Source organism: Pristis pectinata, chromosome 24 (assembly GCF_009764475.1).
Source record: "Pristis pectinata isolate sPriPec2 chromosome 24, sPriPec2.1.pri, whole genome shotgun sequence".
Taxonomy (NCBI): domain Eukaryota; kingdom Metazoa; phylum Chordata; class Chondrichthyes; order Rhinopristiformes; family Pristidae; genus Pristis; species Pristis pectinata.
The window spans coordinates 34,356,570-34,370,442 of NC_067428.1; the positions used below are offsets into that span (position 1 = coordinate 34,356,570).

General features: G+C 50.2%; 1 protein-coding gene across 2 annotated transcripts in view; it reads left to right on the forward strand.

Annotated features, from left to right (window-relative positions):
• slc25a42 (solute carrier family 25 member 42) overlaps window positions 1–9,022 on the forward strand; it is a 43,869-nt gene extending 34,847 nt beyond the window's left edge. For both annotated transcript variants that reach the window (XM_052038172.1, XM_052038173.1), the window contains 4 exons: window positions 393–559; window positions 3,344–3,460; window positions 4,244–4,395; window positions 6,479–9,022. In XM_052038172.1, coding sequence (XP_051894132.1) covers window positions 393–559; window positions 3,344–3,460; window positions 4,244–4,395; window positions 6,479–6,804 — 762 coding nt within the window. In that variant the 3' untranslated portion in view covers window positions 6,805–9,022. The remainder of the gene's footprint in view (window positions 1–392; window positions 560–3,343; window positions 3,461–4,243; window positions 4,396–6,478) is intronic.
• The last annotated feature ends 4,851 nt before the right edge of the window (window positions 9,023–13,873 follow it).

Genomic DNA, 13,873 nt, shown 5'->3' on the forward strand with positions numbered 1-13,873 from the left:
TATGCACATTGGCTGCTCTCCTTCCCTGGCACCCCACCTATCTCTCTTGCTGGCTACTTCTGTTGTCTGTGCAGCCCCTGACCCACCCTACCTGGACCCACCCTTTGGTCAGCTTTGTGCTTTTGCAGTGTCTCTTCTGAACTCTGCCACTCTTCTAGCTTGGTAAATATAACAGTTCCTTTTCCCATCCCTCTGCAGACAGCCACCTGCTGTTCTCCTGTGACTGACCACCTACCTGGCACCGTCTTCCCTCCCCACACCTCCCACTGAACCACCTGTTCCTCAACCAGCTAACTACTGACACCCCCCCCCCCCCCACTGACTGAACCCCACCCCACCCTCCCTTTTCCTGCATATTGGAGAGTAATAGTTCTTCTTGCTGTTTGCCGTAGGAAGTTGTGAAGCTGATTTACAAAACCTACCGGAAGGAAGGCTTCTTCAGCCTGTGGCGAGGGAACTCGGCCACCATGGTCCGCATTGTCCCTTATGCTGCACTTCAGTTCTGCTCTCACGAACAATTCAAACACATTCTGGGAGCCTACTACGGAACCCATGGCAGGTCAGTACACGGGGGCTGGGCCATCACTGAGAGATCCTCACCTGGAGATGGGTTGTCCCATCTTGCCCACACCTGCTCCTGGATTCAGCTGCCATTTACCTCCCCTTCCGTGCCCTTTCCCCATTGTGTGCTCCTGTCTGGGTTAATGGCGGAAGGCATTCAGATGGTCTTCCCTGAGGTTACTTTGCTTAGTGGTTCCTCTTGGATGACTTGCTACTGAATCAAGTGTGCCAAAGCCACTGGAGCCCATGGTGAGTGCCACCATGAGCTTTCCGTGCTGGCCTCCCCCACCAACGTGAAAATTAATTCCCCTCAACTTCACTGTGTCCGAGTAACATGGAGGGAGAGGGTAAAAGCTGCAGAAGTCTGAATTTGGGAAGCTATTGAAGTGCACGTCCCCTCTAGCACTGAGACACTGTTGGATGGTCGGTGAGAGAACGGACAAATTTCTCGGTGCTTAAAGCAAGGTGGTGCATACTTTCTAGGGGTGTTGAACACTGATGTTTATATCGTACATGGGCTGAACGTTCCCATCTATAAATCGTCCTTCATTGGTTTTGGGTCTGCTTTGTGTTCAGCTATAAAATTGCTGCATCAATGGTTGTAGTGCAGTACTGGCCTTGGCCACTTGGTGACAGTGGGGAGCAACGTGATTCTTCATCCAAACTCTCAAACTTTCTCTCAAACCTCAGCATCCTACGTAGTCACGTAAGTGTGGATTCCTGGTGCACACTCAGAGCTGTGTGAGATGTAGCCTCCATCAGTGACACCAGACACTTGTAGTTTGTGACTAAAGTAATATTTTGCAGAATCTCGAGTGCACGTTTAAGAGTGGGGTAGAGTCCATATCACGGGTGGTAACTCCAGTTCATTAGATGCCTTCCTTCCACACAACTTCCTCTCCAGTACAGTTTTACCTTTCCCTTGGAGGCATACAGCAGCACAGTTTTTATTCAAAGGACAGAAGCTCTAACAGTGCAAAATTTCCTTTGATTTGGAGTATTAGTTTGTGTTCAGGAATGGGACTATCCTTGAAACCACCCCCTCTGTGACATTATCATTTGTCCTTGCAGAATGTGGCGGATTTGCTCTGTGTGTGTGTGTGTGTGTGTGTGTGTTTAAGTTGCTGAGTACTTTTAGAGAAATGAACCGGATAGCATTAGTTTTAAACAGATACCTAAGGAAAGATTCGCTGTTTCCCAGAAATGCACAGTGCTATTTCCATAAACAAAGTCTAGGTTGCAAGCAGGCTACGGGGCAGCAGCATCGCACACTTGTCCTGCTGCTCATTGAGGGAGGAGTGGGAGGGAGGTGAAGGGATTAGGAGAGGGATTGTGTTGGGTAAGATCCCTTTGTTATTGTAGCACAGCTGACCACCAATTTTGGAAGGTTAGTTGTGTTGAAAGGAATGAGTCAGCTTGTAGTAAACCCGGAAGTTCCTGCATGCCCACCAGTCCTAGGCCAGATACAGTGATGATCTGCTGTCCTTCTGCACCGAATAGTTGAGGGGCAAGGTCCCAGTAAAGAGGAGACCCTAATGTAGTGCAAACGGCTTGCCCCCAGAAGGTCTTGTCATTCCTTGACAGAAGGTGTCAGTGGTGCAGTTGGTACAGCCTCTTCCTCAGTACCAGAGACCCAGGCTCAGTTCTGCCCTGCAGTGCTGTCTGTGTGGAGCTTGCACGTTCTCCCTGTGACCATGTGGGTTTCCCCGGTGCTCTTTTTTTTCCCCTACATCCCAAAGACCTGTGGGTCAGTAGGTTAATCGGTCATTGTCAGTGAGTGGTTGAATCTGGGGCAAATTGGGGGAATAAAAAGAATTGGGGTTAATGTAGATTTGGTCTAAAATGGGTGGTGGGTTTGGTCTCAATGGGCCAAAGGGCCTCTTTCTGTGCTGTGCCTCCATGACTAAGGTAAACCTATGGTGGAGCTTTGACTATTGTCAGAGCCTGTGGTGCTTTCTTTATCTGACACTATGAAAGTTGCAATGAGAAACGTATCAAATGTTTACAAAGTAAGGAATACTTATACTGCAGTAAAATTTTTTTTAAAAATACCTACTTTGCTTGGGGTGTAATTCACATATGCATATAGTTTTCAAACACATACCCATTGTGACTGTGTAGGGTCAGTGGTGCAGGTTCCCTGGTGTAATGTTGAGGGTTCCAGTGAGACTGGGAGTCTAGTGATGGGCTGGAGTGACAGATGTGGCACCTGCACTCAGTAACTCTGGATTTACAGTGAATCTCTGCAAGGAATGGATGAACACAGGCAGTTCTCACTGGAGCCGATGGCCACAGGTCCACAGTTAAGTGAGCTGTATCAGAGTTGTATTGCCCACTTATTCCACTCACTGAACAGATGAGGTTGGGACAGGTGGTAAGGACGAAGGTGGGAGAGGATGCACACACACCTTTTTAGAGGCTGAGTTGTACAGTATGATGGACTTGGATTTCTGTGCGAGGTACGGAGCCCAGGTTGACCTGGAAAGGAAAACGTAAATCCATTGGCTGCCCCTCGATACAAATCTTCCCTTAGTAACTGTGAAGTTGCACCTCCTGGGTTATCCGTCACACACTGAACGTGAATTACTGTGAACTGTCAGCTCAGTTTGTCCAAGCGTTTACGATTACTTTCCTGAGCTGCTTAGTTCTGTCTGTTGGTCATCTATGGAATGAATGCCAGTTGTGAAGCTAAATGTTGTGTCGGTCCCCCCTGTTTTAAGGATTAAGTGACCCTCGGTTGTGACAGAACGCTGTTGAGCTTCCTTTAATTTCTCTCTGCCAGGCCGCTCCCTCCCCTACCACGGCTGCTGGCTGGTGCAATGGCAGGTATTACTGCCACCACACTGACCTACCCACTGGATCTAGTGCGGGCACGAATGGCTATAACCCCCAAGGAAATGTGAGTATGTAATCCGAGCACCCCAGAAGCCCTCATACCATTGCAGACTTGAGCTCATCCGGAACTCTGCCACCATGCACCAAGCCTCCCTCACAACGCCCTCTGTTCATGGGACTAAACGAGACCTGCAATGACTGGATGAACACTTCTCATTCTCTTTGTCAGGTTCCTTCCTGGGCTGCCCCCTCCCTATCTCTGTGATCTTAATCTGCCTTCTGACCCTTGGATCTCTGCCCCTCCCAATCCTTGTCCCTTGTGGCTCCACTATTGTGGTCGAGCATTCAGTGTCCCCACAGCCGAGAACGCCCTTCCTACAGCTCTCTGCCGCTACTTCGCTTTCTTTGCTGTCCAGTGCGGTAATCGTCACACTCACCAAAAATTGTGTGCAGGGTGCACTGGGTGTGTGTATGTAGCTGGTAGTATTATTCAGTCAACCAATGGGTTATACACAGCACTGAAAGAGACAGTTTCTTTCTGCCAGTTCCTTGGTAAAGTAATTAAATTAAATGTACTCCTGCCCTTTTCCTACAGCCCTCTGAGTGCTTTCATGTTTAGTATTATTCTATTCTCTCTTGAAAGTTCTTATTGAATCTACCTCTGCTCTTTCATGCAGTGTTTTCCAGATTACAGCTTGTAGAAATATATTTCTGCACCCCACCTCTGTTTTTGTTTTGCCAATATCTTTTGAACTGCCTTTGATTAACAGTTCTTCATTGTCATTCTTTCGTGATGCGTTGTACAATGGCTTCCTGCTCTGACTTTGTCTGCGACTTGTACCAACAGGTACGGTAATATTTTGCATGTTTTCATCCGGATATCACGAGAAGAAGGAGTGAAGACGTTGTACAGTGGATTTTCTCCCACAATCCTTGGAGTAATTCCTTATTCTGGGCTCAGCTTCTTCACTTATGAAACGTGCAAGAAACTCCATGCAGGTATGGCAGCAGCCAGTGGCACTGTGTGCTTTGGCAAGGCTCCGAGTTCAGTGCTCGGGTTGAGCAGGTGGTCGTGGAGCTTGGGTTTGGAAGAATTTGTCCCCATTAACAGGAACTTGCGGCATTATAACATGATGCAGCACAGGATGTCCATTTGGTCCACTGTGCTGATACTAGCTCATTGAAAGAGCTCTCCAATTGATTCCACTTCACCTCTTTGGCCACAGCCCTTCAAACTTTTCCCTTAAAGTAAACAATTTCCTTTCGACAGTTCATGTTGAATCTGTTTGCTCTGTCTTTTCACAGCACACCCCAGATCACAGCAGCTCGGTGCAGAGAATAGCACCATGGCTTCAATCTGCATCTTACTGAGCTTCATGCCACTGGGAACAGCTTCTTCCCATCAAAACACTCCTAATTTTGTACAGATTTACTAGATCCTTGGGGACTATGGGCTGTCAGAGCTTGGTGTTACTGGACTTGTAATGCAGAGCACTGGAAATGTGCTCAAATCCCAATACAAGTTAAGTTTAGTCAATTTAAACAAAAACAGAATGAAAATTGGGATCAATAATAGCGACAGTCAAGCTCTCCGGTTGATTGATCACCCTCAGCAGAAATCCACCATCCTTGCCCAGTCTGGTCTGTCTGTGGTTCTTGGCATCCACTGTGGTTAACTCCTGACTGTGCATGGAATGGCTGGTGACTCCTTGGTTCACGAGCCAATAGTGATGGATAGTGGGTCCTGGAACAGCCAATGACATCCATATCCCATGGATGGCAACTTGTATTTTAAAAAAAAAACTTGTTTACCAGAACAAATGCTGTGAATCCAGTTAGGGTACAGGCTACTTTAGATGTGGTTGTGTGTACTGAGGAATAAGTTGTAATTTCATAGCAACTGATCTGCTGGGCAAGACTGAGCAAAGTACGATAGAATTCCACGTTCAGTTTGAGAGCGACAAACTGAAACCAAAAACATACTCGTAAAGCGGTAAGTAGGAGGGGCGAGTTGGGAAGTTAGATTATAAGGTACGGTGGAAAATAACCAGTGGCAGATGCTTCAGTAAATATTTCATGATAGCACAGATGAGGCCAGAACATACACTGTAAATGGTCGGGTCCGAGGGAGTAGTGAGGGGCAGGGAACCTCTGAGTACAAGTCTGTAGATCCTTGAAGGTGGGAACACAGGTAGACAATGTGGTCAGGAAGGCATATGTGATACTGGCCTTCACTGGCCGGGGCCTTGAGTACAGATGTAGGGAGGTTATGCTCCAACTTTATCAAACCTTGGTCAGACCTCAGCTGGAGTACTGTGTGCAGTTCTGGTCTCCACACTGTAGGGAGGATGGGATAGTGTTGGAGAGAGCACAGAGGGGATTCATCAGGAGGTTTCCTGGGATGGAGCAGTTTAGTTATGAGGAGAGGCTGGGTCTGTTCTCCCTGGAGCTTAGGAGGTTAAGAGGGGACATGACTGAGGTTTATAAAATTATGACAGGTGTAGACAGTGGACTGCAGGAAATGTTTCCCCATATCAGAGGTGGATAAAAGCTAGAGGACATTAGGTAAGGGGAGGGGGTGGGCGAGAAGAGATTCAGAGGGGGACCTTCTTCACCCAGAGAGTGGTGAGTACCTGGAACACGGCCTGAGAGAGTCGTGGTAGCTGGGCCACTGGCGGCATTTAAAGAGTGTCTGGATGAGCACTTGAATAGTTTAGGCATAGACAGCTATGGACCAAGTGCCGGGGCAATGGGATTAATATGGAAGGCTGCCCACTGTTTGGTGTGGACAAGTTGGGCCAAATGGCCTGTTTCCATGCTGAATGATTGTCAGCAAGTGTACATTCCAGAGATTTTTGGGTATTAAGATTTTTGGAAATCGAGAGAGATGGGGTTAGTTCAGGGAAGTATGGAGGTAAAAGCAGCCACGATCTTATTGAATGGTGGAGCCAAGTGTCCTGCCCTTTGATTTCTTATGTTCTTAAAGGTTCCACTGGCCTAGTGATCTAACCTTTGCTGACTAAAGAAGTTGTTCTGCTCTCGCAGCACTAACCCAGTTTGTGCATGTTTGTCGCACTTTCAGAGTACACGGACAGACTGCACCCATACCCCCATGAGCGACTGGTCTTCGGAGCCTGCGCTGGGCTGATAGGTCAGTCAGCCTCCTACCCACTGGATGTCGTGCGGCGACGGATGCAGACGGCAGGAGTGAAGAGCCACAAGTACAGCAGCATTGTGGAAACCATGATCCAGATCGTGAAGGAAGGTGGTCTAATTGGTGGCCTGTACAAGGGCCTTAGCATGAACTGGATAAAGGGCCCCATTGCTGTGGGCACCAGCTTCACTACCTTTGACCTGATGCAGATCGTGCTTCGCAAATATCAGGAGCACCATACCTTGCAGAGGTAGTAACTCAAAGATCCGGGATTCCGGAATCTGAGAACTGGATCAAAATAATCGCTTACACTAAAGTGTCCAGAATGGGAATTGACATTTATGGACAGGTATTTATCAGTGGGAGTAACAGTGTCCCATACAGTGGAGGTTGGTAGTGCTGAAATAGCAATTGAAGCACATTCCACTGAGCACTGTCAAAATAACCTGATTTAATATTGATTGTTGTTGAGGCCTCTCAGTTGCCTGCTTTTCAATTTAAAGTTGTAATGGGTTAAAATAGCTCTGGAATGCTGACTGCATCCTGCACGGCTTCCTAGCAGCTCTGTGGGAGAGAGTGGCTCTTCTGTTGGCCCAGATGGGAAGGGAAGTGTGCACTAAGTTGTGCACGGTGGACTGCTCCAGTTTTGTCTCCAACAGAGGGATGAGGACTGGGAAAGTGGAGGGGATGCCTGTTCCCTAAACCCTCTCCAGGGTGGTGACGATGTGGCCACCCAGAGCAGCCGCTGTGCTGCTCTGTCCCGAAGATTGATTGCTTGAGGAGAGGTTACGCAGCCAATGCCTTCAGGAGGGAATTGGGGTTTTAAGTTAGAAGGGTTTGCAGGAGCTGTTGAAACAGATTGATGCTAGATCTCTAACTGCACTTTTTTGGAGTTTTAAAGTAACTTCTTTTGGCATTTCAACCACTTGCATACTACCTGATCTCCTGTGAATTGGAGGATGTGATGTTTTTCTCTCCTGAAGGTGGTAGGGTTGCAGGGTGAGCTGAGACTTTAACTCTCTTTGATTCATTTACATCGGAACAAGCAGCGAATATTATTGTTTTGACTCCCTTCTCTCACTTGTGACAAAATGTTTAGTGTTGCCAAATATTCATCTCTCTTGGCTGAAAGGTTTGCGAGTAATTGCACTAATAACTTTAAAGGAAAGCTATTGGGATTTGGTTGGCTCTTGACCTGACCCTGTTTCCCTGTGTAGAACTCTAACTCTGAGCCTTCCAGGAATCATTAGCATCCTCTCTTGCCTAATGACCACCTTGAGACTCTCACCAGCTCACCTGACTGTGTGTGGCTGGGCTGTTCCGCCAGTCTTGCTGCTCTTAGAGTCTCTAACCAGACACTCTGACCTGGAATGTGCCTTCAGGTGGCTGTGGAGGATGAGGAGGGAGCTGGGGTGGACTCTGATCCCATTCACTGTCAGCTGGCTGAAAAACGTAGTCAAGGCTGTTAAAGGCGTGGGGTGAGGAAGCAGTGGGTACCTGCTAACTGTGGCTGTGCCGGCAGCATTGAGCTGTGAACTTCAGGAGCTGAGGGTCACACGAATGCACACTCTACTCTTGCATGTGAAATGTGTGGCTGCTCGACCCCGTCCCTTGTGCTGAAGGAGCCGTGTTGTCAGTAACCCCCTCTCTCCCGTCTGTATCTGCACGTGCCGTTCACAGCCTTGGGTCATTCTGAAGCCCTTTATAACCAGTGAAGTACCTCTGTACAGTCACCATTGGCAGGTAAGAAGCTGGCACACAGCAAGATCCTACAAACAGCACCATGAAAGTGAACAGATCTGTTCAGTTGAGGGGTGGATAATGGTCTGCATTCTGAAAAGGCAAAGGCTGTACCTCCAACTGTGCAGCACTCCCTCACTGCACTGTCAGCCTGGGTTTGGTGCCCATCTGGAACCTGGTTTGAGCCCACAATGGACTGAGGTAGGGATGGTTTCCCTGAGCCACAGCAGATGCTCTGTCAGGGAGCTGATCTGGGTGATTTGTTTTCTACATAGAATGGACCACATCTCAGGAGCCGGGAATGAGGGCCTGTTGCAGGGGCCTTTCTCCCGTTATGACCAATGGTCAGTGAACAAGGCATCAGTGGTGCCTGCAGTAACTCAGTGACTCCAGCTTCATGGGCACCACAGTCCAGTACTGCACAAGTGCCACCCTGGGGAGCTTTAAAAAGTTCTGCTCTGAGGGTACAAAAGATTCTGTGCTGTGATTTTGAAGAGAAGGTATTAACATTAACACCAAAAACTGTGCATTTTATCTCATGGCTGTGTGTGGGATCTTGCTGTGTGAGCTGGCTGCTGTGGTTCCACATTGCAGTGGTAACCACCACCCAGAAGCTGCTTGTTGAGCTCAGGGTCCTGCCTTTTCCCTGGAGTGACTTCAATTCAAAGTGTTAAACTATAGTAAGTTGTTTCAGTGATTTTTGTTAATACAAAATAAAATTATTTCAGTAAAACAAAATCTTGCTTTTGTTTGAAAGTAATGCTGTTGGGTTTGTGTCCCCAGGACCCCCGGGGTAGCACTCTCCCCTGCCCACGTCACTCGCTCTCTGGAACTGCCACCACTGTCCTCCTGGGTCCAGCTTGACGTGGACATTCGCCTCCTGTTCCCCGACACTGGGCTGTCCCCGTCTCCTGATGGTGAAGGTGCCACTGGTGCCTTCCCTGGGCAAGGAATGGTGGCAGTGGGGGGATAAACATACCATGGCTCTTACCGCCAGGCTGGAGGTGGTGCTGGGAGAGCGAGAAAGCCCAGGGCTCTTCACTGGGACACCACTGGACTGTGACACTGAGTTGTGGTGTTGGTGGGGGGGGGGGGGGGGGAAGCTGAGCGGGACGGGCAGGAACATCGTCAGGGTCGGTTTTAAAATATCTCAAAGCAGGAATGAAAAGTAGTGAGAGACTGGTGTTCGTAGAGGAGGCGTTCACAGCCAATGACATCGGAAGGAGCAAGTTGTAGAGGTGTTGGGGTATTTGTGAACAACAATCAGAACTCCAAGTCTGAGCAGTGGCCAAACTGAGCCAGTGTGTGAGGGTGGTGCAGACTCGTACAGCAGAGGCAGTGGGAGGCTGACATGGGGAGATGGACCAATTGGTGTGGACAGTGCCCATTGGTCAGCCGATGGTCACTGGTGTCCGGAGCGTGCAGCCCGGGCTGGCAGCGGGTGCGGACAGCGGGGGGACTGTGCCCGTCGGTCAGCCGATGGTCACTGGTGTCCGGGGCGTGCAGCCCGGGCTGGCAGCGGGTGCGGACAGCGGGGGGACTGTGCCCGTCGGTCAGCCGATGGTCACTGGTGTCCGGGGCGTGCAGCCCGGGCTGGCAGCGGGTGCGGACAGCGGGGGGACTGTGCCCGTCGGTCAGCCGATGGTCACTGGTGTCCGGGGCGTGCAGCCCGGGCTGGCAGCGGGTGCGGACAGCGGGGGGACTGTGCCCGTCGGTCAGCCGATGGTCACTGGTGTCCGGGGCGTGCAGCCCGGGCTGGCAGCGGGTGCGGACAGCGGGGGGACTGTGCCCGTCGGTCAGCCGATGGTCACTGGTGTCCGGGGCGTGCAGCCCGGGCTGGCAGCGGGTGCGGACAGCGGGGGGACTGTGCCCGTCGGTCAGCCGATGGTCACTGGTGTCCGGGGCGTGCAGCCCGGGCTGGCAGCGGGTGCGGACAGCGGGGGGACTGTGCCCGTCGGTCAGCCGATGGTCACTGGTGTCCGGGGCGTGCAGCCCGGGCTGGCAGCGGGTGCGGACAGCGGGGGGACTGTGCCCGTCGGTCAGCCGATGGTCACTGGTGTCCGGGGCGTGCAGCCCGGGCTGGCAGCAGAGGGCGCTGCTTCACCACAGATGGTGTCAGGGCAAAAAGCTGCAGATGCTGGAAATCTGAGGTAAAATCCAAGTCCTGCCGGAGGGTCACTGGTTTCCCTCTCCCTACAGACGCTGCCCGACGTGCAGAGATTTCCAGCACCCCGTTCAAAGAGTGGTGTGTAGTATTTGTGTTGGGGCAATTCCCTTGTGTCAATGTGAGCGGTGCAGGGGTTCAGAGGCGGTGTATCTGTCCAGCAGCTTTGTCTCTGCTTTACATTGCAGCAGGGACAATTCCCTCCCCACGGGGCACCTGCACTGTGCGAATTCCCCCCCCCCCCCAGACCTTCCCTCTCCAACTCGCTTCCTGCAGCTTCTGGTCCCCTCCCTTCAGCTTCTTACCTGGACAAGTTAGTTTGACTGGTTTACGTGTTGTTGTTGGTGTTTCTACGCAGACTAACCCTAACCCTAAGCGTTGTTCCTGTTCAGGTGCAGCCTGTCCCGGGACAGCCTTACCCAGGCTGTGCGGCGCTGGAAACGCTTCAGATTAAGCGCTGTTGTTTTGTACTTAACTGTCACACATTCGCCCTGCTGCACCCACTGCCCCTCCCCGCCTCCCCTGAGCTTAGATTAATTTGTGGGTCCAGAACTGAAATGTTAAGGTTTCTCCCTCCGCCCACGCTGCCCGACCTGCTGAGGGTTTCCAGCCCGCAGACTCGCAGCACCTGCAGTCTTTTGTATTTGATCAATCCCTCCTCTGAGGCACCTTTTACCGTGCCCAAGGCGCTATATAAATGCAGGTAATGTTTCACGACACATGGGATGTTGTCGCCAGGTGATGAAACTGATGTTCGTGGATTTCGAGCCCTGACTGATGTTCATTTCTCTCTGATCTATTTATTGCTGATATCTGATTGGTTTCTGGAAGCTATGTGACTACTACAAGGCAGGGCGACTGATACCTCATTGGCTCCCAAGCTGAGGGAGTCCCCGCCCACAAAGCAATTGATCCATTAGCAAGAAATAAAGTTCAACGTTAAATATTTTCCACTGGCGTCGTTCAAACCTTCCCGCTTATCAATCCCCTTCCCCGCTATGAATCCCCCGCCCACCGTCAGTGAGGTCCATGCAGTTGCTCCGTGGCAGCGAACTGCAACCACTGCCGGCCGCCTCTGGTCTCAGAGCTTCAGCAGGTTCCGTCAGCGGCATCACTGGCGAGATTCCACGCAGCCAAACCACTTACTTCCCAAAGATTAAAATATCAGGACAAAGTACGGTTAGGGAAACGAGGACTGGATTGCACGGACACGCTTCGGTCCAATGTCTTGCCCATCTTTACGTGGTCTTGAGGCGTGGCTTTGTACTATCACTGAGAAGCTACACAGTAAATGTACCTGAGAAAATAGTAATTGTGATTTAATGCTTCATTGGTGGAATAGATTGAGATGAGGGCGACAATCCCCCCCCCCCCCCCCATCATTGTCATTTCTACACATCTACACTGAGCTACAACCTGCATCTCCCCGTCGCCGGTCACTTCAGCTCCCCCCCCCCCCATCACTGATATGTCCGTCCTCGGCCGCCTCCACTGCCGGGAGAATTCCAAACGCAGACTGGAGGAACAGCAGCTCATCTTCTGTCTTGGAACCTTGCAGCCTGACGGCATGAACATTGAATTCTCCCACTTAAAGTAACCCCCTCACTACCCTCTTCCTCCCTTTCTCAGCCCTTTTTTTTCTCTACCCCCGTTTCCTCCTCACCTTTGACCCATCCCCTGGTGGATCTGCTCTCCCCTCCTCCCCCCCCCCCCCAACCTGCCCATCACTGTCTCTTACCTGCATCTACCTATCACCACCCTGACTCCCCTCTTCTGTCCACCTATCACTGCCCTGCTTTCCCCTCCTACATACCGGGCTTCCCCTTTTCCTACCTTCAGTCCTGAAGAAGGGTCCTGACCTGAAACGTTGACCACCTGCTTTTCTCCACAGATGCTGCCCGGCCTGCTGAGCTCCTCCAGCATCATCGTGTTTTTCATCTCGATTCCAGCATCTGCAGTCCTTTGTTTCTCTAGTACACTGAGTGCTTTGCACAGCTCCAGCTAGTCCGTGCCAGCGTTTGCGCTCCAGACCCACCTATCCCTTTTTCTCTGTCCTGAAATTTTCCAGGTTTCTCTTAAATCCAGTTTATAGGGAGAGGTTGGGCAGGCTAGGACTTTATTCCCTGGAGTGGTGGAGAATGATGGGCAACCTTGGAGGTGCATAAAATCGTGAGCGGCATAAATAGGGTGAGTGCACAAGTCTTTTTCCCAGGGTTGGGGAATCGAGAGCTGGAGGGCAGAGGTTTAAGGTGAGAGATTTAATATGAACCTGAGGGGTAACTTTTTTCTTACACGGGTTGGCCCATATATGGCACAAGCTGCGAGAAGAAATGGTTGAGGCAGGTGTATTAACAATATTTAAAAGACATTTGGACAAGAACATGGATAGGATAGGTTTAGAAGGATTTGGGCCAAATGCAAGTAAATGAGACCAGTTTAGATGGGAATCTTGGTCGGTGTGGATGAGTTGGGCTTAAGGGCCTGATTCTGTGCTGTATGACTCTATTCATCAGTCACTTGCTGCTCCCTGTTCTGGTTGCCCACAAGGGCTGCCATTTCTGTGTCCTCTTTACCTTCTGTAATCTGGAGGACCTTTGGTCACTTCTCTTCCACAACTGATGGCCCCGTCTGCTCCAACTTTCCTGATGGTAATAACCCTCAGTTCTGATATCATCCTTGTAAATTTTAGGGCATTTTAACAGTTGAGAAATTGACCTGAAAGGGATGCGTTGGTGTGACGACATTTCCCTGCACTAATCCAATGTCTCTTTCATTTTAAAAAAACATAAAGCCCACAGCCATTTCTGAGTGTGAAGGACAGAAAGAATTAACTGACTGAAAACACAGTTCCCTCATTTCATACCAAAATTCAGTGCTGAGTTTGGAATCCCTGTGGGGTTGGGGAGGCCGGATTACTGGGGGGCATTTAAAGAGAAAGTGGAGAATAGTTTTGAGGGTTATGGGGAACTGGCAAATCAGAGGTCAGGCTGGCATGGGAGCCACGATCACATTGAATGGCAGGGCATTCGTGAGCAGCCCGGTACCTGCTCTTGCTCCTATTCTCATCTGCTCTGCTTTACAGCGACAACCTCCTTGGTGCCAGTTACCGGGAACTATCCCTGAAATGTCTCGATTAATCACTATGGTTACATTTGCTGGGTTGTGGCAGTCTCTGGTGAGGTGAAATATCGCAGCTATAACATCCTCTACACAGTGTGGAAAGTGCAGGTTGTCATAAAGATGCCGCTGCTCAGGATTTTTTTCTCTTCAATGGCATCCAGTGTTTCGAGTTGATGCATTGAGTTATAATGAAGGTTGGATTAGAAATCTGCAATCAGAATGTAACTCTTTTTTTTGTTTTTCCAGACAGTGTATAGTTCATTGTGTTCTACCCCAGGGGATACTGTCTGGGATGTCTG